General features: G+C 58.9%; 1 protein-coding gene across 1 annotated transcript in view; it reads right to left on the reverse strand.

Annotated features, from left to right (window-relative positions):
- Window positions 1-27,588, reverse strand: part of Crocc2 (ciliary rootlet coiled-coil, rootletin family member 2) — a 60,277-nt gene that overhangs the window by 26,580 nt on the left and 6,109 nt on the right. The window contains 15 exon segments of the mRNA XM_071619418.1: window positions 2,197-2,390; window positions 9,386-9,616; window positions 9,830-9,976; window positions 10,324-10,554; window positions 10,842-10,950; window positions 12,197-12,396; window positions 12,597-12,803; window positions 12,933-13,028; window positions 13,099-13,195; window positions 13,431-13,628; window positions 14,028-14,131; window positions 20,147-20,288; window positions 23,617-23,723; window positions 25,018-25,166; window positions 25,833-25,983. Of these exon segments, the coding sequence (XP_071475519.1) occupies window positions 2,197-2,390; window positions 9,386-9,616; window positions 9,830-9,976; window positions 10,324-10,554; window positions 10,842-10,950; window positions 12,197-12,396; window positions 12,597-12,803; window positions 12,933-13,028; window positions 13,099-13,195; window positions 13,431-13,628; window positions 14,028-14,131; window positions 20,147-20,288; window positions 23,617-23,723; window positions 25,018-25,166; window positions 25,833-25,983 (2,363 nt within the window).

Genomic DNA, 27,588 nt, shown 5'->3' on the forward strand with positions numbered 1-27,588 from the left:
ATCTGCACTAAATGTATAAAGGATTAGCATCCATCACATGCAAAGAACTCCTACCAATCAACGAAAATCTGCTGGTCCTATTTAAAAAATGAGAAAAAATGACTGTTAAACACAAAGAAAATACAAATGGCTAAAAATATGAAACTTGCTAGACCTCATAAATGCCAGGGAATTTGAACCACAGTCCGTGTTATTGATCACTTATCAGATTAGCAGAAGCTCAACAGTGACAGCACTGTGCGTCGGCAAGGCCGGGGGCTCTGACGCGCGTCACGTGGGCGGCAGTTCCACCCACAGGTGCCCGTTTTACAGAAACACGGACGTGCTGACCACACACATGACCGTGCTCACTGCGGCTTTCCCGGGGTCCTCACTGGGGAAACGGGAGGGTCTTAGAAGTCACATGTCGACTCTGCCCACGGTGCAGCCGTCAACAAGGGCAAGAAGACAAGTTTCTATTCTCTCCTGGCAAAGAGTCACCCCCAGCAACCCGCCACACTGGAACTTCACACGCAGTGTGATGGCGTGTGCTCGGCCTATGCACACAGATTGCACGGATGCACATGCTCAGAACACGAGAAAGCCTGAGTTACTGGCATCTCATCAGTGACCAACCCGCCCCCCCACATGCCATGTGCATTTATGGTGAAAACACAACCCAACAACACACACCAACACAAACGCTCAAAGCACACAATCCGGAAGTGCCCAGAACCCCTCAGCTGGTGACACAGGCAAAGCTCTCTTCCCGTCCGTCCGCCTCAACCTGCCTCCTCTGTGACTTGCACCTGGCTTCTACCAGAGGTGTGGCCTGGGAGTCCACCCCTGCGAGTCCGGCCCAAGAGCACCTCCTCCGTAGCTGGGCCCCAGGAGCAGAGGCCCCACATGCCGCAGGGCGGAGTGGCCAGGGCCAGCGGCCTGGGGAGCAGGTGGGAACCTGTCCATTCCCCTTTGTACAGCAGACCTGTGCGTCTGCGGGGTCCTCAGAGCCAGGGGCTGCCGCAGGATGCCTGCACCCGCCATCAGGATTATCTGAAGCTCACCAGCACGCAGCCCAGAGCCAGCAGAGAAGTGGAGAGACGGGGACAGATGTGCTCTGGTTGAGTCCCCACTGGGCTAGTGGCTTTCTGGGCTGGGGGGCTGCTGTGTGCAGTGGCCCTGGGTTCAGTGGTCAGGGCTGAGCGCAGGGGCCATGGGACAAGATCCTGGCCATGGAGGGCTCTAACCAGGGTTGTGTTTGGGGAACAGACATTCCCAGGGCCAAGGAGCCAGCAAGGGCAGGCCTCGGGCCCGTGCTCCCGCTGGCTCTGGGCGGCCTTCCCAGGTGTCTGCTCTGATGGCATTTGCAGGAGAGGTTTTTCCACGAAGAGGTTTGAGGACCTGAGACTAAGGTTTCTCACACCTCCCAGATTCTGGACCCCAGGAGGAGATCTTCTAGACACTTAGGTGTTCCCAAGAAGAGCTCAGTGGTGGGGAAAGCCCGGCCGGCCCTGGGTCTTTGCAGAGGCCTTGGAACCAGTTCAGGCCACGGGCAACACTCTATGGCACCACCGATCCTGCCCACAAGTGCCCATTTCAACTTCTGGACATTTCTCTTGACTTTGGTCTTTGGGGCTCCCCCCGACTCTTAGCCTTGTGCCTCCTGGGGTGCAGGATGGGCTTTAGACCCAAGCCTGTACTCTGAGCCCTGTGGCTCCAGCTCCCAGGCTGCTGCAGGGATGCCCAGAGGTTCAAGATGGCTGGCGGCAGCACCTCAGGGACTTGTGGGGAGAAAGGTTTTTTGTCTGCCGGAGGAAGGCCCTGGTGATTGCTGACCTTCTTTTGCCCTCTCCAGGTGAGCCCACCTAGCACTGAGGGAGGAAGCAGCAGGGAATGCCTGGAGCAGCCTTGTCTGAAGCTAGGTTCACTCGGAACTTCTCAGACCTGTGAGCAAGACATTCCACACCTTCCTGCCATTGGTCTGAGCCAGGTTTCTGCTACTTGACACCTGTCTTCGGGAAGGTGACCCCAGGACTATTCCTGGGTGTGCCTTGTATAGAGACGCTGTGTGTCACCCCAAGGCACTCTTTCCCTCCCTCAAAGCCCACCTCCACACACACAGCAGACCTCCCTGTGCCTCCCGCCACTCCCACCACCCTGCAGGTCTCTAGGGTCAGGGCCATGGAGACTCGCTCTGACTGGCAGGCTCACGGGTACCTGAGGTCAGATGCTTCCTCAGCTGACAGCTGCCCCTGCCTCTCCAGGGCCTCCTGCTTGGCCAGCAGCTGGACTCGCTCCTCAGTCAGAGCAGCCTTCGCCTTCAGGGCTTGCTGCAGAGTGTCCATCTGGGTGTCCTGGTCCTGCAGGCTTTGTGCTAGCTGCTTCTCCAGGGCCTCTTTTCTGCATGTGACCTGGGGGAGGGGGACAGTGCAGCAGAGAAAGAGAGTAAGTGGGTAGGTGCGGGGGCTGCTGAGGGAAATGAAGGGCGTTGGAAGAAGAGACTTTCTTCAGACTGGCCCAGAGGCGAAAGTGGAGGTAGTGGGTAGACGTGGACGTGTTGAACCTCAGAGTGCACACGCACCTTTTAGAATAGAGGGGCGCTCAACTCCCTGAACCACAGCAGAGATGCTGTTAAACTGGGCTCTTCCAGTGAGGACCCAGCTGCCAAACTTCATTGGGCCACTAGTTTCTAGGGGGCAGGACACATGGTGTGGACGTGTCAGTAGCAGTAACAGAGGAAGAGTGGTGCCGGCCAGTGGTTCCACAAGGGAATCAAGAGGTTAAGACAAAGTGTGTCCCAGGAGAGAGCAGGGTTCAAAGGAGCCAAGCTCCTGAAGAGAAGGGAAACAGGAATTAGCCCACCATGTGCCATCTCTTCTCTATTCAAACCATTTGCTGATTTAAAGTCCAGGCTGAGAAACTGACATGCCAGGGAACCAACCTCACGTCATCTCAACAGACTCAAAGAAAGCATTTAGCAGAATTTAGAACTCCTATTGATTTTTAAAAATCTCAGCCTACAGGAATGAAAGGAATATTCCCATCCAGCACAGGCCAGGTTTCAAGTCTTATTCACAGAAGAGCTTGATTCCAGTACTAGTGGTGAGTCAGGACTGGACTACCCTTTAAAACAACCTGTGTGCCTCCGTCACTGATTGGATGATAGTGTTCATTTTCTACTTTCATTGCCTCTCAGAACCAAAGATAAAGCCTTCAAAGAATGGCATTGTCAATAACGTCAAATTGTTTATAAAACTTTGTATTCATGATATCTGGCATTTAATCAACATGACCAGGCATACTAGGAGACAGGACCACATGACAAATACAGCAACACACATAAAAACAGAAAATAGACTAGACACTCCCTCACCCCCACCAGCTCTCCAGATATCAGAGTTGTCAGACATAGAATTTAAAATAGCTGACTAGTATGTTCAAAAACCAGATTGTAGGATGTAGAACTGGATACTAAGTATGAAAAGTATGATTGTAAGATACCATGGCCAACATTAATAAATAATAGGTGAGTTCAATGGCAGATTAGACAAGGTAGAAGAAACAATGAATTATCAGGAAGATAGGCCAAAGAATACTCTGAGTGAACCATGAAGAGAAAAAGGATAGAAAACACTATGATAGAAGACCAGGAGAAAGGCCCACCATGTGTGTAATTGGTCAGATTCCAATTCCTTTTTTTCCCCCAGATACCAGTTCTGACAAAGACATTACAAGAAAAGAAAATACAGACTAATATTCTCCATGAAGGTACAAGCAAAAATTCTTAGCAAAACATAAATTGAATCTAAAAATATATAAAATGAATATTAACTCATGACCCATTAGCATTATCTCACATATGCAATGTAGGTTTAGAATTCAAAATAGTAATGAATATAATTTATCCAATTAACAAAATAAGGACAGCAATGATGTCATCTCAAAAAGCTTTTAGGAGAATTTAGAACTCCTATTGATTTTTAAAAATCTCAGCCTACAGGAATGAAAGGGAATATTTCCAATCTGATAAAAGGCATCTATAAAAGGCATATAAATAGCATCATAGCTAATATTAAACTATTGTATCATTTCTGCATGACTGAGTTTAGTGGAAGGATGATCACTCACCATTTCCATTCAACTTTGTTCCACAGGTCATATTGTATAAGAGAAGGAAAAAGAAAAGATATTGAAGAAGGAAGTACAGTTGTTACTCAAAGGTCCACCACATGAGTAATTTGTCAGATTCCAATTCTGGCAAAGACATGACAAGAAAATAAAGTACTCATGAACATAAATGCAAAAATCTGTACTTATAAAATGATAGTATATAAATGAAGTTGTCATGGTCACATGATTAAAGTCAATACATGACATTCTATTCCTATATATTAGTAGTGAACAATAGGAAAATGCAATTGAACCAGCAATGCAATTTACAATGTCAAATCTTAAAGTTAATCTAATAAAAAGGCCTCTATGCTTAAAACTATAAAACATGGCTGCCATAGATAAAATATAGACATGATTCTCCTTGTTCATGGGTATACTATATTCATGGATAAAAGACTCATTGGAGTTAAGATTTGTAGTCTCCTCAAATTGACCTATAAACTCAACCAAATCCTATTCAAAGTCCTAACAGGCTTTTTTATAGGGGTGGGTATGAATTGCCAAGAAGATTCTAAAATACAGATGACTGTGCAAAGAATTCAGAAACAGATTGAAAAAGGAAAGCAAGTCGGAATACACGTACTACATGATGTTAAGAGTCTCTATGATCAGACAGGAGTTTTGGTGAAAGAATGAGGAGATAGATTTATGTGCCAAGTCCCACGTGTACAATTTATTTTCAACACGTTGCCAAGATCATTCAAGGATGAAGGAGAGTTTCTTTAAAAAATGGTGGTGGAACAGCTGGATATTAGTATGAAAGATAAGGGCCTTAGTACGGTGGTTCTTGAACTTAGTGTGCAACAGAATCCCCAGGAGGGGGCCAATCAAATTCCAGATTTCTGGATCCTCTTCATGGAGCTTCTGAGTCAGTGAGTCTTGGTTGGGGCATGAGAATTTGCATTTTAAAAGTCCCCAGATGGTGCTTATACTGCTTCAATTCACTTGGGAAACCACACAAAGAACTTGAAATGAAGCAAAGACCTCAAATGAAAGTCAGATAAAGCCTAGGGGCTATCTTCTTGTCCTTAGGCAAAAATCTCTTCAGAAAATACTGACTCGAGAACTGGGGATTTGTTCAGTGGTCGAGTGCTTGCCTAGTATGCATGGGGCCCTGAGTTCAATTCCCAGCACAGCAAAAAAAAAAAAAAAAAAAAAAAAAACCCTTAAAATTAAAAATTTGCCAAAGTTAAAATTTTATGTCCATCAAAACTATTATTAAGAAAACATGGGCTGGGGCTGTAGCTCAGTGGCAAAGCGCTTGCCTAGCATGTGTGAGGCGCTGGGTTCGATCCTCAGCACCACATAAAAATCAACACATAAAATAAAGGCATTCTGTCTATCCACAACTACAAAAAAATAAGAAAAAAAAAAAAGAAGACATAAAAGTAAGACACCAACTTGGGGAAGAATTGGCAGTGCATCTATCTCTCTGATGAAGTACTCGTGTCTGTGATATAAGAAGAATTTCTAGATACATCCACAACCAAAATATGAGAACACAATCTTAAAAATGGGCAAAAGACCTGAACAGACATGAATATTCAACAAGCCTGTGAAACACCAGTAACTCATGGGCCAATGTAAATTGAAAGCTTGGTAACTCGTGACTTCACAACAGAATAGCCAAAAAACTCAACATCAAATGTTGACAGACCATGAAAGTGAAAGATCTTGGATAGATTCTAAGATGCAGATTTAGAAACACCCAGTTATCAGCAGAGTCTCGGGGACGGGACCTCGACACGGGAGAGCAGCTACTCCTCAACGGGGTGACTGTGGAAGGTGCTGGATTTCAGTTGTGAACAGGGACTGGAAAAACAGACTTTGAACAGGGAGGGAGGCCTCAATGCTGAGCGCCTGGGTGGCACTCTGGTGGCACTCAGAGGACCAGGATAAGGTGAAGACACCCCAAACCCAACCAGGAAAGGCCTCAGCACCAGGCACGAGTGCATCCATACACCCGTGGTCCCCAGAGCTGCCCCGGGAGTGGTCTTAGTCAGCTTCTGGCTGCTGTGACCAGAAGACCCAACAAGAACGATTTCAGAAGAGGAGAAGTTTATCTTGGCGCCTGGTTTCAGAGGTCTCTGTCCGTAGATGGCAACTTGTTTGCTCTGTGCCCAGGAAGACGCAGCGCATCATGGCGGAAGGGTGTGGAGGGGGAAGGCAGCTCGGGACACGGCTGTCAGGAAGCAGGGAGAGAGCTCCACTCACCAGGGACAACACAGAAGCCCAAAGCCACAGTCCTGGGACCCACCTCGTCCAGCCACAGCCCACCTGCTTATGGTCACCACCCGGTTAGTCCCCTGAGTGGGTCAATCCACTGATCAGGTCACGACTCTCGTTCTCTAGTCACTTCGTCTCTGAGTGTTCTTGTATCACCTCACACATGAGCTCTGGGGACACCCCTTATCTAACTCAGAACAGGAGCCTACCCTTTCCGGTGTCTGGGAACCAGCAGCAGAAGTCCGACCCTGACCCAGCAGGCACTGGCCTTGAGGATGGGAGAAATGGGAGAAATCTGAGACCAAGCTGCTCAGAGCTCCCGGTGGGGGAGGCCAAGCTATGAACAAGAGTCGCTTTGCCATTACGCTGAGTCAGCTTTTTCACTGCTGTGACTAGTGGACCGGGCCAGGACAACGATAGAGAAGAAAGGTTCATTGAGGGCTCCCGGTTTCAGAGGCCGGCTCCATTCCTCAGGGCCTGAGACGAGGCTGAACCTCATGGTGAAATGTGCGGCAGGAGGAGGCGGCTCACATCATGGTGATCAGGAAGAGAGAGAGACGAGACTCCACTTGCCAGAGACAAATCTACACCCCACAGCCACGCCCCAGTGCCCAGCTCCTCCAGCCACGCCCCAGCGCCCTCAGTCACGGCTCAGCTGACCCTCAGGTGGCTGATTCACTGACTGGGTCAGGGCTCACAGCCCAGGCACTTCTCCTCGGAACCCCCCTGCTGGCTCACACACGAGCTTTGGGGGACACCATGACAAATCAGGAGCGTCCACCTGGAACCCAGCCAGGGGAGGGAGAGTGCCTGGGTGGGGCCACATTCGGAGCCGAGGGGTGGTGTGTCGTGGGTCAGCCACCGCCCCGCCCCGCCTGAGGGCCGAGATGGGCTCCGGTGCACCTCCTCTCTCTTCTTCTGCCCTTTCTCCTTTATTTATTTTCTTCTCCTTGTAACATTGAACATTTAATTTTATTTTCTTCTTCCATCTCTTTCTTTCCTCTACAATTAAAACATCTCTTTTTTTTATATTTATTTTTTTAGGTGTAAGTGGACCCAATATTTTTATTTTCATGTGGTGCTGAGAATCGAACCCAGGGCCTCACATGTGCTAGGCAAGCGCTCTACCACGGAGCCACAGCCCCAGCCCAATTAAAAAATCTTTAAGTTCATCTTTTCTTTCTCTTTTTTCTTCCACTTTCTTGTTTTCCCACTTTTAAATTTTTCCTTTTTTTTTTGTATTATTTTCTTCTTTTTAAAAAAATTGTGTGTGTGTGTGTGTGTGTATGTGTGATCTGTGTTACTGGGGATTGAATCAAGGCTTCATGGATGCTAGGCAAGTATTCTACTGAGTTACTTTTCCAACTCATTTTACTTATATTTTGAGGCAGAGTCTCACTATGTTGTCCAGGCTGGCCTTGAACTTGTGATCCTCCTGCCTCAGCCTCCCAAGTCACTGTGGTCACAGGCGTGTGCCACCCCTGCGCCCAGGCTACTTAAAGTTTTTTTTCTTTATTAATCAGCAACTTTTCAGCTCATTCTGTATTATCTTGCCCTTTCCTATCGTCACTGACGCTGCGGTGGTGGCTGTTTTTGTTACGACTACATTTCCACACCTGGTTTGTTTGGACCCAGCAGTCGTTCCTCTCGTTCATGTTCTTCTTTCTCAGTAGGCTGCGGATTGAGCCCAGTGTCTCACGCATGCTGGGCAGGCGTTTTGTACTGACCTACACCCCCAGCCCAGTTGTAAGAAACTGTCTCAATCCAGCCGTGACTCAGTCCTGCTCAAACCTGAGCGAATGATTTGTCTTCAACAGAAGGCGAGATAAAAGTCTCCTGCTGATGACTCAGCCCCAAGTAAGCAGGGCTAGGGAAGCCCGGAGTCCTCATCTTGCTATTCACCCCCGTAGCTACAGCGAAGAGACAAGGCAGCTGCTTCAGACACCACACCGTGAGGGACCAGAGCAGAGGTGGCTCCCACACCCTTTCCGACGGCACGAGTCTGGAGGAGTGACCATAGAGAGTGACCTGATATACACAGCTGTCTGCCTGCACCTGCCTGAACTTTCACAGGGTTCCCACCTTGTGAGACACACAGGGTCACTTAGATTCCCACACAGCATGTGCTGTGTCAGACTCACTGATTACACCCCCAAACCATGGGGAAACACACTGGTCTCCATTTGGAACTGAGCTCAGCACTGTGCACAACCTGGCTTTCCCGGACGCATGCGCATTAGGAAGCCCTCACACAGAAGATTAAGCAGATGCATAAATCTCAACATTGAGACACAAAGACTCTGAAAAAACAAGACAACACGGCTCCTTGAAAAGCTAACGGCTCTAGAAGATCCCCGGCTGACTCCAAAGATACACGAAGTGCATGAACGTAAGATAAAGGGTTCAAAAGACTAACTTAAAAAATGACCGATGAATTCAAAGAGAACGCAAATAAACAACTGAATGAATTCAGGAAGGCAATTCAGGACATAAAAACCAATTTAATAAAAAGTAGAGATTCTGAAAAAGAACAAGACAGAAATATTGGAAATGAGAAGCTCAATAAGTCAAATGAAGAATTCAGCTAAAAGCCCCACCGCAGACTAGATCCAGCGGAAGAAAGCAGACCGGGGCTGGAAGAGACAGTTTGAATGAAAGAAGCCAGACTCAGAAAGACAAGTGTCACAGGTCTCTGTCATAGTGGACTTGGGGCTGGGGGGATGACACCAAAATGTCAGGGACCAGGCACACTAGTGCACACCTGTGACACCTGAGGCCAAGGCAGGGGACTCCTGGTTCAAAGTCAGCCTCAGCAGTTTAGCGAGGCCCTAAGCAAATCAGTGAGACTTGTTCTAAAATAAAGAACAGAAAGGGCTGGGATGTGGCTCAGGGGTTAGGACCCTGGGTGCAAACTCCGTACCAAAAAGGAAAGAGGAAAGTCTGGTGCTGACTCCCTGGCGCCACGGGGTCCACGAGGCCCCGCCACCTGTCCGCAGCCCGGCCTCACCTGGCCCACCTGCTCCTGGAGCTGGGCCCTCTCACGCCCGAGCAGGGTCACCTGCCCCTCCAGCTGCTCCTGCCGCTGCTCCAGGCGCCCGCAGGCCTCCTGCAGGCCGCTGCGCTCTGCCCGGGTGCAGGCCAGCTGCTGCCCCAGCTGCCCCAGCTGCTCCTGGGCAGCCTCCTGCTGCTGCTCCAGGGCCTTCCGCTGCTCCCGCAGCTGGTCGCGCTCCTGCTCCAGCTGAGGGCAAGAAGGAGGCGTCTGCAGCGGCCCCACCCCACACTCCCTGGCCCCACGAGGCGGGGACTCTGGCCAGGCCTGCCCTGGGCACTGCCCTTCCTCGCTCAGGCCCCTGTCCACCCCCGACATCCGCTCTCAGGGAGGGGCCTCGGTCCAGAAGGAAGAGGATCTGGGGGTGAATGAGCCGAGGCCCTGGAGCTGGGCCCTGCTCACCTGGAGCACCACGTGGCTCAGGGAGCCCTTGTCCCGGGCCAGCCCCTCCATCAGGGCCGCCATCGCGGCCAGGGAGTCCCGCTGCTCCACCCCCTCCGACTTCAGCCGCGTCACAAGCAGTTCCAGGTCAGCGTGGCTGGACTCAGCCTGGGGGCAGTGGCCATGCGGAGGGATTTCAGGGAGGAGCTGGAAGATCCCCGGCAGAACCCCGGTGCTGGGAGGGAATGAGTCCCACCTGCGGAGCTGTGGGGCTGGGCCTGGGTGGGACGTGGAGGAGGGCCCTCGTGGGGGTCTCTGGCAGAGAGTGGCCCCCACCAAGGCTCCAGCCGGAGGGGTGACCAGGCTCAGGGAGAAGCCTGGGAAGCAGGCGTCCCCGGTGGTGGGGCGGCTGGGGCTGGTGACTCGGAGCCAGCGTGGGCAGGGGACCCAGGTGGACACGGACAGGGTAGGGGTGAGGCCTGGGAGAACCTGGCACTGAGGGGCAGGGCACGTACCCGGGCCAGGGCACCGCGCAGGCCCTCCCTTTCGCTCTCCACGAGGTCCCGCTGCAGCTGCGCGGCACTCAGGGCCTCCCGGGCCTCGGCCAGCTCCCTCCTGAGCCCAGAGACCTTCTCCTCCAGCTGCTGCAGGCGCCTCTGTCTGAGGTCAGGGGGCAAGGCGTGAGGTGGCCTCAGGGTCAGTGGGGATGCCCAGGAGACCACAGGCAGGGCTACCGCTAGCAGCCCCTCCAAGCACAGAGTCCTGTGAGGAGCATGGGGTTTGGGGGTCTCCCCAGGGTGGCCTCAGGCACATGCCGGGGGAGGTGGGCACACACGGGGAGGACACCCACTTCTGCTGGCCCACAGGGGCCGACTACGGGCTGAGGCCGGGGTCTGGGCTGGGCTGGGCTGGGCAGGGAAGAGCCCTCTGCCCCTCACCTCCCTGCGGTGCAACAGGTAAGGCAACAGGCCCCCAGTGGATGGACTCTGAGGCCAGAGAGGGACGAGATGGCCCAGGCTACACAGCTGGGCACAGAGCCGGTTCTCTCTGCCCACCTGGCCTCCAGCTCCCGCGCGCTCTGCCTGTCCTGCTCCGCCCTCGCCCTCAGCTCCTCCACCACCGTCTCCAAGGCCACCTTTTCCCTGGGTACACGGGAAGAGGTTAGGGTGGCCCCAGGACCCACCTGGACACATTCAGTGTGTGCCCAGGAGGGTGGTCAGCGGGACATGGTGGACATGGGTCCATGGAGGTTGCAGCAGGTGGAAGGGGCTCCTGGAGGCACAGGCAGGGTCAGGGCTAGGGTCAGGGCTAGGGTCAGGGCTAGGGTCAGGCTTAGGGCAGAAAGGATCCCAAGGCACAGGGGCCTGAGTCTGTGTTGTGCACATGCTCAGACCCCTGCTGGCAGGGACACCTCCCTGGCTAGCACACCCCGACTGCGGCTCTTCCCCAGGACCAAGGTCTCACCCCCTGTGCCCTGCTGCACCCAGCGTCGAGTCCGTCTGCCCTGTCCTCCCCATCAGCTGCTCCTCCTCCACTCTGGCCCTCAGCATCCTCAAATGACCCTTGGAACCGAGCCCTCCTCCCTGCCAAGGGGCAGTCAGGCCTGTCCACCTGACCCCAGCAGATGTCCCTGCCCTCTGTTCCTGAGCACTGTGGGTGACCCTTCCTCTGGGCCACGCCCCGCTGGCCGGCTCACTCTCCTGAGCCACAGCTCTCTCACCTGCTGGGAAGGACCCTCTGCCCCTGGCCTCATGCCCCTGCTTCACCTGGATCCCCACACCCTGGTGGGGCTGTGCCCTCTGCTTGCCCTCTGTCACCTCCCCCTGTGCCTTGCAAAGTGGCACTGGGACTGCTGCAGTGTCCAGCCCTCCCTCAGGCCACCCAGCGGAGCTGCTGTGAAGGGTGCAGGTCCAGCCCCCTCCGCAGGGACGAGAGGGCATGGGAATGCATCTGTCTGCTCCTGGGTGGTCACCTCCTGCAGGAAGCCTTCCTGACCTGCAGCCAGCTCACCGCAGGCCCTCACCATCACAGCCCAGGCGGAGGCGTGTGGAAGCCGGGTGTGCGTGAGGGGAGGCCGGAGCTGGGGTTCCGTGGATGGCTACCAAGGGCCTGAGGTCCTGGGGGCACGGGGAAGGGCCTCCCAGAGGGAGTCCTGCGGCAGGCAGGCGGGAGACAGAGCCGCGCTGGGCCTGCTGGGCTGGGGCTGTGGTGCCTGGAGGGCTCAGCCTGTGGACAGAGGGCAGTCGGCACCGGGAGGAGGCCCAGTGAGGGAAGGGATCCCCTGTGTACAGTAGGACGGGGACACAGGGCAGGGGTGACTGGCCTCCTGCGTGCAGTGTGGGCTCTCAGAGCCAGCCCTGCTGCCCCGGCCAGGCCGCTTCCTGCCACCTTCCCAAGAGCTCCGCAGTCCTCTGGCAGTGCCTGGCCTCACGCCTCTGGGCCTCCAGCCTGGCCAGGAGGGCCTCGTGTTCCTGAGTCCTGCTCTGCAGGAGCCTCTGCGAGGCCCGAAGCTCCTGCTGGCACGTGGACAGCTGCTCCTGGAGTCCGGCCGTGGCCTCCCGGGAGGACTGTAGCTGCAGACGCAGCTCCTGCCGGGCAGGCACCCTGTGAGCCAAGAGGCCCCGGGCTGCGACTCCCCCAGAAGGAACCTAGAACCAGCGCCCTCCCTGGCTCTGTGGCGCCCGGGCCCACCAGGGCAGTGGAGGGGTGGGCCTGAGCTGACCTCCCCACGCTGAGGGAGACACGGCGCAGCTTTGCCCCCACTGCCCTGGGGACCACAGCCGCCCACCTGCTCCCGATGCCTCCGTCTCTCAATGGCTGTCTGCACGGCCCGCAGTGCTGGGTCCAGGTGGGCTGGGGAGTGGGCCCGTGGGGAGGACACAGCCTGGCGGGGGGACGTGGCACGTGGGGGGCTCCTCAGCTGGCTCCGCGCCTCCTGGCCATCAGTGCTGCTGCCCCATGCCAGCTCCAGGCTCCCAGAGTCCCCCAGAGCCACCTTGAGGGTGCAGAGGGGAAGGGGCGGGGAGATGCCGGCTGTGAGGAAGTGGGACCTCCCCGCAGTCCCTTGGAGCAGGGGCCCTACGGGTCGTCCTGGCTGTACCACCAGGGCTCAGGATGGGCGCACCTCTGTGATGCTGGCCAGCACCCGCTGCAGGGATCCCACCTCGTCCCTCAGGGTGTCCATGGCCAGCCGGCCCTCGTCCCTGTCGCGCTGGGACTCCTGCAGGGAGAGACCCTTAGCCAGGCAGACAGCTGGCCTCCAGCCCAGCTCCCATTTCCAGCCCACGAACCGGTCTCTGGCCATCGGTCCTGCGGGAGTCCACGGTCCTTTCCCGTGACCCATTCCGCTGTGTGAGCTTGTCCACCAGCAGCGTCTGCTCCGAGAGTCTGGGGAGGAGCTGGGGGTAAGTGAGGGGCCTGGGGATGTCCTGGTTTTGTCCAGATTCCTGCTGCAGTGGAGCCTCCCTGCGGGGCCAGGGCCACCCTCTGCTGATCTCAGGCCTCTCCTGCTACAGAGCCTTCAAGGCTCCCATGGTCTCAGGAGTGAAGCACAGACCCTGAGCCAGCCTTCAAGGCCACACCCTGGCAAGCGGAGGACCTGTGGGTGTCCTTCCTGGCTCACCTGGCCTGCAGCTCCGCCTTCTCCGCATCCCAGCGGCCCTGCAGCTGCAGCGTCTCCCTGACCTGGTCCCGCAGCCGCTGCTCCAGGGTGGTGGTTGGGCTGCTGGCTGCCAGTCGCAGGTTGGAGTCGAGGCTGCGGCAGGCTGCGTGCAGACGCCGGGCTGTCCAGGCGGCCTTGGCCTGCATGTCCGCCAGAGCCCTGGAGAAAAGGCGATGCTGTAGAGGAGCCTCGGGACCTGGGCAGGCGCTGGGCCAGGAGGTGTGCAGCCAGGTCACATGGCCACTGGCCGTCCTGGGGAAGCCCCACAACGGCAGGACAGCAAGCTCATAGCCAGGGCAGGGCCAGCAGGGCTGAGGCCAGGAGAAGTACCTCAAGGGCCATCAGGGGCCTGGGACAGGCTCTCGTGAGGCACCAGCAAGAACCGGCCAGACCCAGAGCTCTGCAGTGGGAGTCCTCCTGCAGCCAGGCCACCTGCTCCTCCCCCTCCCCCTGATTCATCCTCCCCCACTTCCCCCTCCGCCTGTCCAGCCAGGGCCCTGACAGGGCTGGTGCCGCTGTCTCCCTGCTCAGGAGTGGCCTGGGCACAGATGCACTTACCTCTCCGTGGCCACCCGCACCTGGGCCACGTGTCCCTTGAGCTCTGAGGCCTGTCTCCACAGGAGGAGGAGATCCCCTGGCTGCCCAGGGCCCATCCGCTGGGTCTGCAAGCAAGAGGCCCATGTCCACTGCAGATGGGGGCCATCGGCCCCTGCTCACTATTCTCTAGGTGTCCTGCTAAGCTGGTTCTGGGGAGGCTGCAAGTGGGACTTGTATCACCTACCGGGTCCCAAGGTCCCCGTGCGCTGCAGGCAAATAAGTTCTGAGCTCCCCACCCACCCTGGGGACAACGCGGAAGAGGAAGACTCCCATGTCCCCCCAGGGCATCCCAGGAAGGGGTCCGGGGGCGGGGGAGCAGGTCCCACATGCTGCACTCAGACCTGCGCAGCCCTGACGGAGGAGGCTGTCCCTCTCCCGTCATCCCAGGTCGCTGCTCTTACCCGAGGGACTCTGTGGATGTCAGGGGTAGACCAGCGCCCCAGAGTGCAGGGGACAGGGTGGGCAGCTGGGGCTGGGGCTGGGCAGGACGAGTTGGGGAGGACATGGGAAGCAGGCCACTGCAGGGCTGTGTGCACCCAGAGGTCCAGCCTCGCGGAGTGCAGTCCCACACCACCTCTGCATCCTGCACACTGCTGCCTCTGGCAAGATGGCCGCTGGAACCCACAGGGTCCTCAGGCCCAGGGCTTTCCTGGTCTCATGGCCTGTCCTGCTGGTTCGGCCCCACCCAGCACTCCTCAGCCAGCTCTCAGGAGGCCACGCCACCCCTGGCTGGACCCTGCCTCTGAGCCCCTCCCCTGGTGAGCCCAGGACCACCTTCACACACCCTCAGTCAGTGTGCCGGGCCACGGGGGGGAGCTCATCGGGGCCAGGCACATCCCGCCTCTGGAGTGACCATCCAGGGCGGGAAGAGACGTCTTCTATGGAGCCCAAGTCTGCAGACCCAGCCCCTCTCCCTGGGCAGGCTGGCCAGCCACAGTGGGAGCTATTGAAGGTTCTGTAGCAGCAGAGGCGTGAGATCAGGCAGACCTGAGTTGACGCTTCTCCTGGGTCCACATCACGATGCTCTGTCTCCTTCTGTTTGGGGTGATTTTCTATTTTCTAACTAATTTTCTAGCTGCTCATTTCCCGTGGAACTTTGTGGTCCCTCTTGGAGAACCAGGGTGAAGCCTCCAGCGGACCTAGTGGAGTCTGGAGCCAATGAGGCAATTTCTTGCCAAACAGAGAAACTTGTTCCTTGACCCAAGGGCCCGAGGCTGAGCCAGACCCAGGCACATCCTGCCTAGTGTCCCCAGTGCAGCAGGGTGGGAGGGCTAGAGGGTGAGCTGCAGCCTCAAGCCACGCACGCACGCCACGCTCCCAGGCCTCACGCACACTCACACCCACCCACGTACACCACACACACCCACTCACACACACCCACGTACACCACACACACACTCACACCCACCCACGTACACCACACACACACTCACACCCACCCACGTACACCACACACACACTCACACACACCCACGTACACCATACACACCCACTCACACACACATCCACACACACATCCACACACCCACTCACACCCACCCACGTACACCACACACACACACATCCACACATGCATTCACACACCCACTCACACCCACCCACGTACACCACACACACACTCACACACACATCCACACACCCACTCACACCCACCCACGTACACCACACACACACTCACACACACATCCACACACATTCACACACCCACTCACACCCACCCACGTACACCACACAACCACTCACACACACCCACGTACACCACACACACCAACTCACACACACCCACGTACACCACACACCCACTCACACACACCCACGTACACCACACACACCCACTCACACACACCCACGTACACCACACACACTCACACCCACCCACGTACACCACACACACACTCACACACACCCACGTACACCACACACACACTCACACCCACCCACGTACACCACACACACCCACTCACACACACCCATGTACACCACACACACACCCACCCACGTACACCACACACACACTCACACACACCCACGTACACCACACACATACTCACACACACATCCACACACGCATTCACACCCACCCACTCACACCCACCCACGTACACCACACACACACTCACACACACCCACGTACACCACACACACACTCACACACACCCACGTACACCACACACACACTCGCACACACATCCACACACGCATTCACACCCACCCACTCACACCCACCCACGTACACCACACACACACTCTCACACACCCACGTACACCACACACCCACTCACACCCACCCACGTACACCACACACACTCACACACACCCACGTACACCACACGCACACTCGCACACACATCCACACACGCATTCACACACCCACTCACACCCACCCACGTACACCACACACACACACATCCACACATGCATTCACACACCCACTCACACCCACCCACGTACACCACACACACACTCACACACACATCCACACACCCACTCACACCCACCCACGTACACCACACACACACTCACACACACATCCACACACATTCACACACCCACTCACACCCACCCACGTACACCACACAACCACTCACACACACCCACGTACACCACACACCCACTCACACACACCCACGTACACCACACACACCCACTCACACACACCCACGTACACCACACACACTCACACCCACCCACGTACACCACACACACACTCACACACACCCACGTACACCATACACACACACACCCACCCACGTACACCATACACACCCACTCACACACACCCACGTACACCACACACACACACTCACACCCACCCACACACACATTCACACACACACTCACACACACCCACGTACACCACACACACCCACTCACACCCACCCACGTACACCACACACATCCACTCACACACCCACACACACATTCACACACCCACTCACACCCACCCACGTACACCACACACACTCACACACACATCCACACACGCATCCACACACCAATTCACACCCACCCACGTACACCACACACACACTCACACACACCCACGTACACCACACACACACTCACACCCACCCACGCACACCACACACACCGACTCACACACACCCACGTACACCACACACACACTCACACACACCCACACACACATTCACACACCCACTCACACCCACCCACGTACACCACACACACACACACTCACACACACCCACATACACCACACACACCCACATACACCACACACACACTCACACACACATCCACACACACATTCACACACCCACTCACACCCACCCACGTACACCACACACACACACTCACACACACCCACATATACCACACACACCCACTCACACACACATCCACACACGCATTCACACACCCACTCACACCCACCCACGTACACCACATACACACTCACACACACACATCCACACACACATTCACACACGAATTCACACACACCCACATATACCACACACATGCATTCACACACCCAGATCCACACACGTATTCACACACCCACTCACACACACCCACGTACACCACACACACACACTCACACACACATCCACACAGGCATTCACACACCCACTCACACACATCCACGTACACCACACACACACACTCACACACACACATCCACACACACATTCACACACCCACTCACACACACCCACGTACACCACACACGCACACTCACACACACACATCCACACACACATTCACACACACCCACATACACCACACACATGCATTCACACACCCACATCCACACACGCATTCACACACCCACATACACCACACAAACACACACATCCACACACGCATTCACATCCACCCACGTACACCACACACACACTCACACACACCCACGTACACCACACACACACACTCACACATCCACACATCCACACACACCCACGTACGCCACATATGCACACTCACACACACATCCATACACACATTCACACACCCACTCACACCCACCCACGTACACCACACACACACTCACACACACACATCCACACACGCATTCACACACACCCACATACACCACACACACACACACATGCTCATATACTCACAGACACTCACACACCCATGCACAGTATGTGCACACAGGCACTCACATGCACTCCCTTACACACACCACACATACACACATGCTCCTACACTCACACACGCTCACACACCCACACACACTATGTGCACACAGGCACTCACATGCACTCCCTCACACACACACGCTCACACACTCGCATACCATGCCCACAGGTGCACACACGTGTGCCCACAGGAGAAGCTGCTGTCCAGCACACTGGAGGTAAGCAGACAGGTGTGGAGGTGCAGGCGACACCCCGGGCTCCTGCAGGCCCAGAGCGAGCATTTCCCAGGTGTGGCCCTGAGCTGCCGGGCCCCAGCACCATCAGAAGGAGATGGAATTCTTCCTGGAAAATATTGCCTTCCCCCAGTTCCCCAAGAGGTTCCACAAAGTTCCACAGGAAATCAGCAGCTAAAAAATGAGTTAAAACATAAAAAATCGGCTGTGGCTGTCGGTGGCTCAGTGGCAGAGCACTTGCCTCACATGCACGAGGCACTGGGTTCCACCCTCAGCACCACATAAAAATAAATAAATAAAGATATCAGGCCCATCTACAACTCAGTGTGTACATATATATAAATGATAAAAAATCACCCCAAACAGAAAGAGACGTGGACCCAGGAGAAGTGGTCACTCAGGTCTTGAAAATGGTGGACACTGGACCACAAGATAACTGTTTCTCACACGCACCAACGAGCCAGGAGGTGGACGAGTTGGCCACCGGGATGCGTGGGAAGGAATTAAGGAGAAGCCTGCGGTGCTGGGATTCATGCAGGCGGATGTGCCAGGAGCAGCCTGACGGCGCAGGCTCGAGGAGGCGCCACCGGCCATTCTGGCCACCAGGAGGGTGCCTTCCACTGGGGTGAGGGCAGAGGGCTGGGCCTGGGTGGTGACTCCCCTCCCGACACAGTGAAGGCCCAGGAGTCCACAGAGACCCTGGGGGCAGCTGCACACAGCCAGGCCAGGCCGAGCCCCCAGGAGCTCCCGGGGGAGGGTCCACCCCCTCCGCCAGGGCAGCGGCGGAGGAGGCGCCTTCCCAGGGCAGGGAGAACTCTCCAAGACCCCTCCCCAGGAGCCAAGGCCAGAGTGAACTCGGGACCCCCTCCAAGGCATCCCGCTCACAGGAGGAAACTGTCTGTGGGTGCCGTGGGACCACCCGCTGCACCCCAGGACCGGGTGACGGGTGATAGGTCTCAGCAGTGCTGTGTCACAGTCCTGCTGTTAGAGATCCCTGTGGTGGCAGACGCAGCTCCTGGGGACACCCTACGAGGCAGGGCACCCTCCCACCTCAGGCGCTCATCTGACACCCTCCTTCCACGTGGGGGTGGTGGCAGAGGGTCCATGGCTGCTGTGGACAGGAGCAACAGCTCTGGGGGCCTGCGTGGCCGAGTCCAGCCCTCCCTGCTGGCTTTACGCCCACAGCTGGCCTTTCTGCCTGAGGCCCAGACACCGGGCAGCCACCCCCTGCTTCCGTCTCCACCTGGAGAGGTGGCTTCAGGGAGAGACCTTGCTGACGGTGTGCAGGGCCATGGGCTCTGCATTCAGACCCTCTCACTGGAGGGCCGTGGGCACCTTCAGCCCCCCAGGGCCTTCTCAGCTGCAGAGAGCCCACTGGCCAAGGCTGCACACCTGGGTCCAGGCCAGTGAGGGGTCATCCCGCAGCTGAATGCTGTGGACGGGCAGTTGCAGGGAGCCGCGGGGCCCAGCCAGGCCCCTTCCAGGGGCTCTGCCCTGCAGCCAGACTTGCACAGCTCCTCAGTCCTCAGGGGCTGGGTCTTCCCTCAAAAGGAGAGGGGCTGGGGTGTCCCCCCTCCACTGACCGCTGTGACCAGGCCCAGGATGAGCCCTTGCCCCAGGAGGGACCATGTGAAGGCACTGTACCCTCCCTGGTCCGTGACCCGCCCACCGGCAGCATCCACAGTGGTGGACACCTCTGGTGCGTCCACCCAGGTAGGACCCCTCTGGTGCCCAGCCGCACCTCCCTGCGCTCCAGCTCACGCTGCAGGCGGAACATGCCGCCGGTGGTGTTGGCCAGCTCCCGGGCCAGCTGGCTGTTGGCCTCCTTCATGTGCTCCAGCTGTCCCCGCAGGAGTGCGTTCACCTGAGACAGGCTGCAGCTCCTGCAAGACGGGGCCCAGGGCTGGGGCTGGGGCCTCCTCAGAGAGGGCTCAGCCCAAGTCCCCGGCCAAGGCTCCAGGGGCCCCGAAGCCCCTGAGCCCGGCTTTACCTCATGCCACGCTGACCACCCGCCATGGCCCTCTCAGAGGCCAGCGGGAAGGGGCTCTCCTAGCCCAGGCCTCGCCCTGTCCCCAGCTCTGCCCCGTGCCTCTGGCTCTCAGTCTGGGAGGCCCCTGGGCTCTGCAGGGGTCACTTGTGGAGAATGGGGAAGGAGCCCCTGGGCAGGCAGGCCAGAGAGGGAGTCAGGGGGCACAGCCCTGGGGCCCGTCCTGCAGCCGGGCTGCACGCACAGCAGTCAGGGACCCCCAACTGCTGGGGAGGCTGGCACCTCTGAGAGCCAGACCCCCCAGACCTGCTGCAAGACCACGAGCCTCGGGCCCTGGCCTCCTCCCCGAGGCTGGTTTTCAAAGTGCTTCTAAGCACTTCTCCGAATTCCCAGGGGGAGAGCACCTACACCTTCAGGAAGTGTTCTGGAAATGCTAAGCCTCCCTGGTCTGGGCTGCTGGGGCCCTGCTGAGAGCCACTCTGTCCCAAGACCCTGTCACAGGGCTGGGGACCTGGGGTGCTGCAGCTCCAGCCGGAGTGCTGTTACAGCCTGGGTGGGGCCATGAATGGGGGGCTGAGGTTCCTGGTGGGGTGCTGGGTTAGTGCTGGGTTAGTGCTGGGGCGGGGTTAGTGCTGGGGCTGGATTAGGGTGGGATTAGGACTGGGGCGGGGTTAGTGCTGGGGCGGGGTTAGTGCTGGGGCGGGGTTAGTGCTGGGGCGGGGTTAGTGCTGGGTTAGTGCTGGGGCGGGGTTAGTGCTGGGGCGGGGTTAGTGCTGGGGCGGGGTTAGTGCTGGGGCGGGGTTCATGCTGGGGCTGGATTAGGGTGGGATTAGGACTGGGGCGGGGTTCGTGCTGGGGCGGGGTTAGTGCTGGGTTAGTGCTGGGGCTGGGTTAGTGCTGGGGCTGGATTAGGGTGGGATTAGGACTGGGGCGGGGTTAGTGCTGGGGCGGGGTTAGTGCTGGGGCGGGGTTAGTGCTGGGGCGGGGTTCATGCTGGGGCTGGATTAGGGTGGGATTAGGACTGGGGCGGGGTTAGTGCTGGGGCGGGGTTAGTGCTGGGTTAGTGCTGGGGCGGGGTTAGTGCTGGGGCGGGGTTAGTGCTGGGGCTGGATTAGGGTGGGATTAGGACTGGGGCGGGGTTAGTGCTGGGGCGGGGTTAGTGCTGGGGCGGGGTTAGTGCTGGGGCGGGGTTAGTGCTGGGTTAGTGCTGGGGCGGGGTTAGTGCTGGGGCGGGGTTAGTGCTGGGGCGGGGTTAGTGCTGGGGCGGGGTTCATGCTGGGGCTGGATTAGGGTGGGATTAGGACTGGGGCGGGGTTCGTGCTGGGGCGGGGTTAGTGCTGGGTTAGTGCTGGGGCTGGGTTAGTGCTGGGGCTGGATTAGGGTGGGATTAGGACTGGGGCGGGGTTAGTGCTGGGGCGGGGTTAGTGCTGGGGCAGGGTTAGTGCTGGGGCGGGGTTAGTGCTGGGGCTGGATTAGGGTGGGATTAGGACTGGGGCGGGGTTAGTGCTGGGGCGGGGTTAGTGCTGGGGCAGGGTTAGTGCTGGGGCGGGGTTAGTGCTGGGGCTGGATTAGGGTGGGATTAGGACTGGGGCGGGGTTCGTGCTGGGGCGGGGTTAGTGCTGGGGCGGGGTTAGTGCTGGGTTAGTGCTGGGGCGGGGTTAGTGCTGGGGCGGGGTTAGTGCTGGGGCTGGATTAGGGTGGGATTAGGACTGGGGCGGGGTTAGTGCTGGGGCGGGGTTCGTGCTGGGGCGGGGTTCGTGCTGGGGCGGGGTTCGTGCTGGGGCAGGGTTAGTGCTGGGGCGGGGTTAGTGCTGGGGCTGGGTTAGTGCTGGGTTAGTGCTGGGGCGGGGTTAGTGCTGGGGCGGGTTAGTGCTGGGGCTGGATTAGGGTGGGATTAGGACTGGGGCGGGGTTCGTGCTGGGGCGGGGTTCGTGCTGGGGCGGGGTTCGTGCTGGGGCGGGGTTAGTGCTGGGGCGGGGTTAGTGCTGGGGCTGGGTTAGTGCTGGGTTAGTGCTGGGGCGGGGTTAGTGCTGGGGCGGGGTTAGTGCTGGGGCTGGATTAGGGTGGGATTAGGACTGGGGCGGGGTTCGTGCTGGGGCGGGGTTAGTGCTGGGGCGGGGTTAGTGCTGGGTTAGTGCTGGGGCGGGGTTAGTGCTGGGGCGGGGTTAGTGCTGGGGCTGGATTAGGGTGGGATTAGGACTGGGGCGGGGTTAGTGCTGGGGCGGGGTTCGTGCTGGGGCGGGGTTCGTGCTGGGGCGGGGTTCGTGCTGGGGCAGGGTTAGTGCTGGGGCGGGGTTAGTGCTGGGGCTGGGTTAGTGCTGGGTTAGTGCTGGGGCGGGGTTAGTGCTGGGGCGGGGTTAGTGCTGGGGCTGGATTAGGGTGGGATTAGGACTGGGGCGGGGTTAGTGCTGGGGCGGGGTTCGTGCTGGGGCGGGGTTCGTGCTGGGGCGGGGTTAGTGCTGGGGCGGGGTTAGTGCTGGGGCTGGGTTAGTGCTGGGTTAGTGCTGGGGCGGGGTTAGTGCTGGGGCGGGGTTCGTGCTGGGGCAGGGTTAGTGCTGGGTTCGTGCTGGGGCGGGGTTAGTGCTGGGGCTGGATTAGGGTGGGATTAGGACTGGGGCGGGGTTAGTGCTGGGGCGGGGTTAGTGCTGGGTTCGTGCTGGGGCGGGGTTCATGCTGGGGCGGGGTTAGTGCTGGGGCGGGGTTAGTGCTGGATTAGTGCTGGGGCGGGGTTCGTGCTGGGGCGGGGTTAGTGCTGGGTTAGTGCTGGGGCGGGGTCAGTGCTGGGGCGGGGTTCGTGCTGGGGTCCTGGTTAAAGCCGGGGCTCTGCCTTTGCTCTGGGGTACCAGGTTCGGGTTAGGGTGAACAAGAGCTGAAGGCGAGCTCTGTGATCAGAGGCTGAACCCTAGGGAGAGCCAGAGAGGGGCGTCCCCAGGTTGGCCCGGCCAATGTGTGGCCACCCTCAGGGGCTGGGCAGAGGGGGCCTGCACCGCCAGAGCCCCTGAGAGGTGCACAGCAGGGTGGGCTGACCCTTTCCTGCTTTCTGCTTGGCCCTGGCCGCAGGATGCGGGGAGAGGGCGAGGGGCCAGCCCTGCCCTGCCTCCCTACCCCAGCCTCCACCGCCTCTCACAGGCAGGGCTGGCACACAGCTGTCTGCAGGAGCCTCGGGGAGGCAGGTCCGCTGTCGGGGGGCAGGGTCCAGCTCTGGCAGCCTGCTGTGGTCTCACCTCTGCTCTGCGGCCTCCAGACGGCCAAGAGCCTCCTCTAGGTCCACACTGTGCTCCAGCTCTGACCTCCGCAGCCGAGCCTGGGTGGCCTCCAGGCGGGCCTGCATCTGGACAGGAGTGGCAGACCTGGCCGGTGGTTCTCAGCCTGCTGGGCAGGGGCAGGGCCTCTCGGAAAGCCCACTCTGGGCAGGGGCAAGAAAGAGGGCCTCCCAGCAGGAGCTGGTGTCCGTGATGGGGTTGGGGTGGGGTCTGGGCCCGATGGCGGCTGTCCACACCCCATCCCTGTGCCTAGCACCTGTGGCCAGCAGAGGAGGGAGGAAAGGAGGCCCTGGCTGAGCTGACCCCTCACTGCCCTAGAAATAGCACTGGCCTGGTAGGCCCAGAGGGGCCCTGACCACCCTCACTCCAGCTCACCTCAGATGGCTACACCAGGGACTCAGGGCTCAGGGCACAGTGGAGGGTTTGAGGGCAGCTCTGGGCCACGAACCCTGCCCCCCACCCAGAGGGCACAAGCCAGGACTCCTCCAGCCTGGGTCACCTCCCAGCACTGTCTTCCACCCCAGGCCCTGTCCAGAGAGGCCAGGAACACACACACCTGACCAGGCCCCAGGTCCCCAGGCGGCCAGCCCAGAGCAGCACTCTGGGTGATCTGAGGGACATTCAGGCCGTCACCCATGGCTGTCAGGAGTCACGCCCAGGGCCACACCGTCACTACTGGTGACCTGGACCCAGGGCCCAGCCGTGGCTGGGGGAAGGCCTGGGATGAGGGCAGGAGGAAGGCAGGGTCCCTGGGGGCCCAGCCTGGAGGTATCTACCCCTAGTGATCCACGCGCTCTGACTCACGGTTTACTGATCTGATCTGTGGCAGGACTTCTGTGGCTTCAATTCCCTGGGCCTGTTCCCACATCTCCCGCCCAGTGCTAGGAAGAAGATTCCCCTCCCCACCCACCCAGGCCTGCCAAGGGTGCAGGGGGCTGGAGGGAAGGGCAGGCTGGGTGGGCGTGTGTGCTCCCAGGCACGACCACGACGGCCCCCGGCACCCTGCCCGGAGGAGCTCCCACGGTGGGAGCCACAGGGGAACAGGTGCTGCCATCTACCCTGGGGAGTCCTCCGGGTGGCTAGGCCCTCGTGGCCCTGGTGAGCGGCCACCCCCTCTGTCCTGCCACACAGAGCTCAGGAAGGCCCTGCACCACCCCACGCTCAGCTCTGCTTCGGAAGCGGCTGCTGTGGGTGCTGCCTAGCAGGACACCGCCTGCACCGTCTCACTTTTCCAGCCTCAGTGTCCCCGTCCACTGCCCAGGGCCTGGATGTGCTGAGGTCCTGAGACTTACTGATGGCTCCCCAGGTAGAGAGCCACAGCGCCACCTGCATGGCCGGCGGCCAAGCACCAATGGCACTCACCCGGTGGCTGACAGCCTGGTACCTGCCGGCCAGCTCGGCCTGCTCGGTGCTTGACTGGGCCAGCAGGTCCTCCAGCCGGGCCAGCTCCTCTTGCAGCAGCTCCCTTTCCTCATGCAGGTGGACCAGAGTGGCAGGTGGCTCCAGCACCCCTGTGGGCACAGCACCTGGTCAGCTGGGTGGCCAGGCCCGCACCCTGCCTTATCTCCCACTGTGGGGCCTGCCTGGGCCTTCTGGGAGGGGGTTGGTCCCGGTCCACTTCCTTTCCTTTTGACAGACACCTGCCTCCTCGCCTCCCTGCCTCTTGTCCACATCTTTAGTGCACCCAGACCCACGGTCAGGCTGAGGCCAGCAGGGGTGTGGAGCAGCCCAGATGCTGGGTGCCCAGAGACGGGCTGCTGGCCACAGGGTGGCAGGACCTCGACCCAGAGTCCGAAGTTGCTCTTCTAAATATGAGTGGTGTCCCCCTCCCTGCCGCATGCATGGTGGGTGCTGGGGTCCCTCAGAAAGCCAGGCAGAGCTTCAGCATTCAAAGGGGCTGCTGGGACCCATGTCCCGAGGGAGTTTCAAGTGGCCTTGTGCAGGGACTGAGCCTCAGGCGCAGTGCTCCGCTGCAGCGTGACAGGAAGCAGCAGGGAGGGGCTGCTGGGCCAGGGAAAGACGGAGACGGTGTGATCTCGAGGCTGATGGTCACAAGTGTGTCACAAGCACCTGCCTTGTCCCCACCCTCCGGTGGTGCTCCCCTGAGGAGGGCTGCAGGCCGCCGGGCAGCTCTGGGTGGGGTAGCCCTGAGCCCAGATCAGGGCCCACTCCCTCACCTTGGGGTGGCTCCTCACGCAGGCTGCTGGCCACGATCTCACGGATGCGGGCAGGCAAGGGGGTGGGCGAGGCCTGCCGGCCCTCCCCTCGCACAGTGAGTACCCGATCTTCCCTGCTGGCCCTGGGGCTGAGGATGGTGTCCTCCAACCTCTGAAAGACACCCCAGAGACACCCGTGGTGCTAAATATGGGCACCTGCCAGGCACCCCGTAGGAGTCCTCAACGATCACCTAAGAGATCAAAGTGCCCAGGGGGGTGGGAGAGGCTGAGCAGCTCACCCAAGTCACCACCTGCAACACAGAATGGAGAGAAGGGATCCAGTACTGGCCGAGGGCAGCACAGCTCACCCACAGGCCTGTGCCACCTCTGAGCCAGCTCATCTGACACCGCTGAAGGGTCACAGCTGTCCTCTCTGGGGTGCTAGGAGGCCGGTGCCTTTGTTTCTGGGCCACAGCAGAGAAACCCAGTTTTTTGGGTCAGAGAGAGGGGGATCGAAGCCCAGCAGGGCCAGAGGGGTCCTCCCACTGTGCCCAACTCTGGAAGCAAGAGTGGGATGCTTCTGCCTCAGATACTGCCCCCTCCCTCTGGACCCCTGAACACACTGGCCTCTCTCCTGGACTGACCACAGACTGCTAGCAGTCACCCCAAACCCAGGCTCTGCATGGCTCCTGGATAGGCCCCATCCTGATCCCCAGCAGCCCTGTGAAGGGCAGTTACCTGGCAAATGCCAAGTGGGTGTGAGCCCAGGGTCTGGTTGACCGGCCCTTCAGCTGCACCCCATCCTTCCTTTTCCCCAGGGATTAGGGTCTCAGTCCCTGGGAGGTCTTGGGCATGGCCCCTGCACATTCTCACAGAGGAAGCCCCAGCCAGGCTCCAGGATGGGCCAAGGGCCAGTGGAGCCTGCCACCTCTCCTGGGCCGAGCAAGGCCCCCGGTGTCTAGGCTCCAAGCCCTCTCTTGTCCTCCTAAGAGGAAAACGGGGTGGACCGGGCTCAGCCATTGGACCCTGGCCTCCGACTTTGTGCAGGGGAAACAGGCCCCGCGCACAGCACCACAGACCCAGGCTCATCGTCCAGCTGGCTCCACCTCCCTCGCGCGCCCGCCCGCCCTGGGTCCCCGGGGCATCGGCGGCGCCACCCGCTAACGGGAAAGCGCAGCACAGCTCAGACTTGACTCATTCCTAGCGTTTACAGAGGGTCGCTTATTAGCAGAGCCATCCCGGGAGGCGCTGGGGGCGTAATGGGTTCCAGCTGTGGCCGGGTGCCTGCCAGGCCGCGGCCCAGATACGGCGGGAGGGCACGGGCGGGGAGGCCCTGAGGGTCCCCAGCTGCCCCCCACGCGGACGGCAGTCCGAAGCTGGTGGGCGCTCTGGCAGGTCGCGGGGCTGCGCCCACCAGCTTTGGTCTGCACCCCACCCCTAGGCTCCTCCGCGACTCACCTGTGGCCTGCAGCCCCCGGTGGATCGCGGCCCCAACCCCCCAGCCCTTCCTGGCCCCAGGGGCGATTTGGGAGTCAGAGAGCACTCCAGGACAGGGCTTCCCTTTCCCAGGAGTCCTGATTTTCCCTGATCACAGTTGAACCGGGTCATGTTCATCTTGCATCTAGCGCCCTCGGGGGCTTAGCCGGCACTAAGGACCCCAGAGAGGCCACAGACCCACCAACGGCCCTACAACAGAATCCTGGCCCTGAGGGGTCTGTGTGAGACCCAGTGGGGACAGCCAGCAGGCCATGGCTGTCTCCCCTCTCCCTCAGGCTGT

Source organism: Marmota flaviventris, chromosome 11 (assembly GCF_047511675.1).
Source record: "Marmota flaviventris isolate mMarFla1 chromosome 11, mMarFla1.hap1, whole genome shotgun sequence".
Classification (NCBI taxonomy): Eukaryota; Metazoa; Chordata; class Mammalia; order Rodentia; family Sciuridae; genus Marmota; species Marmota flaviventris.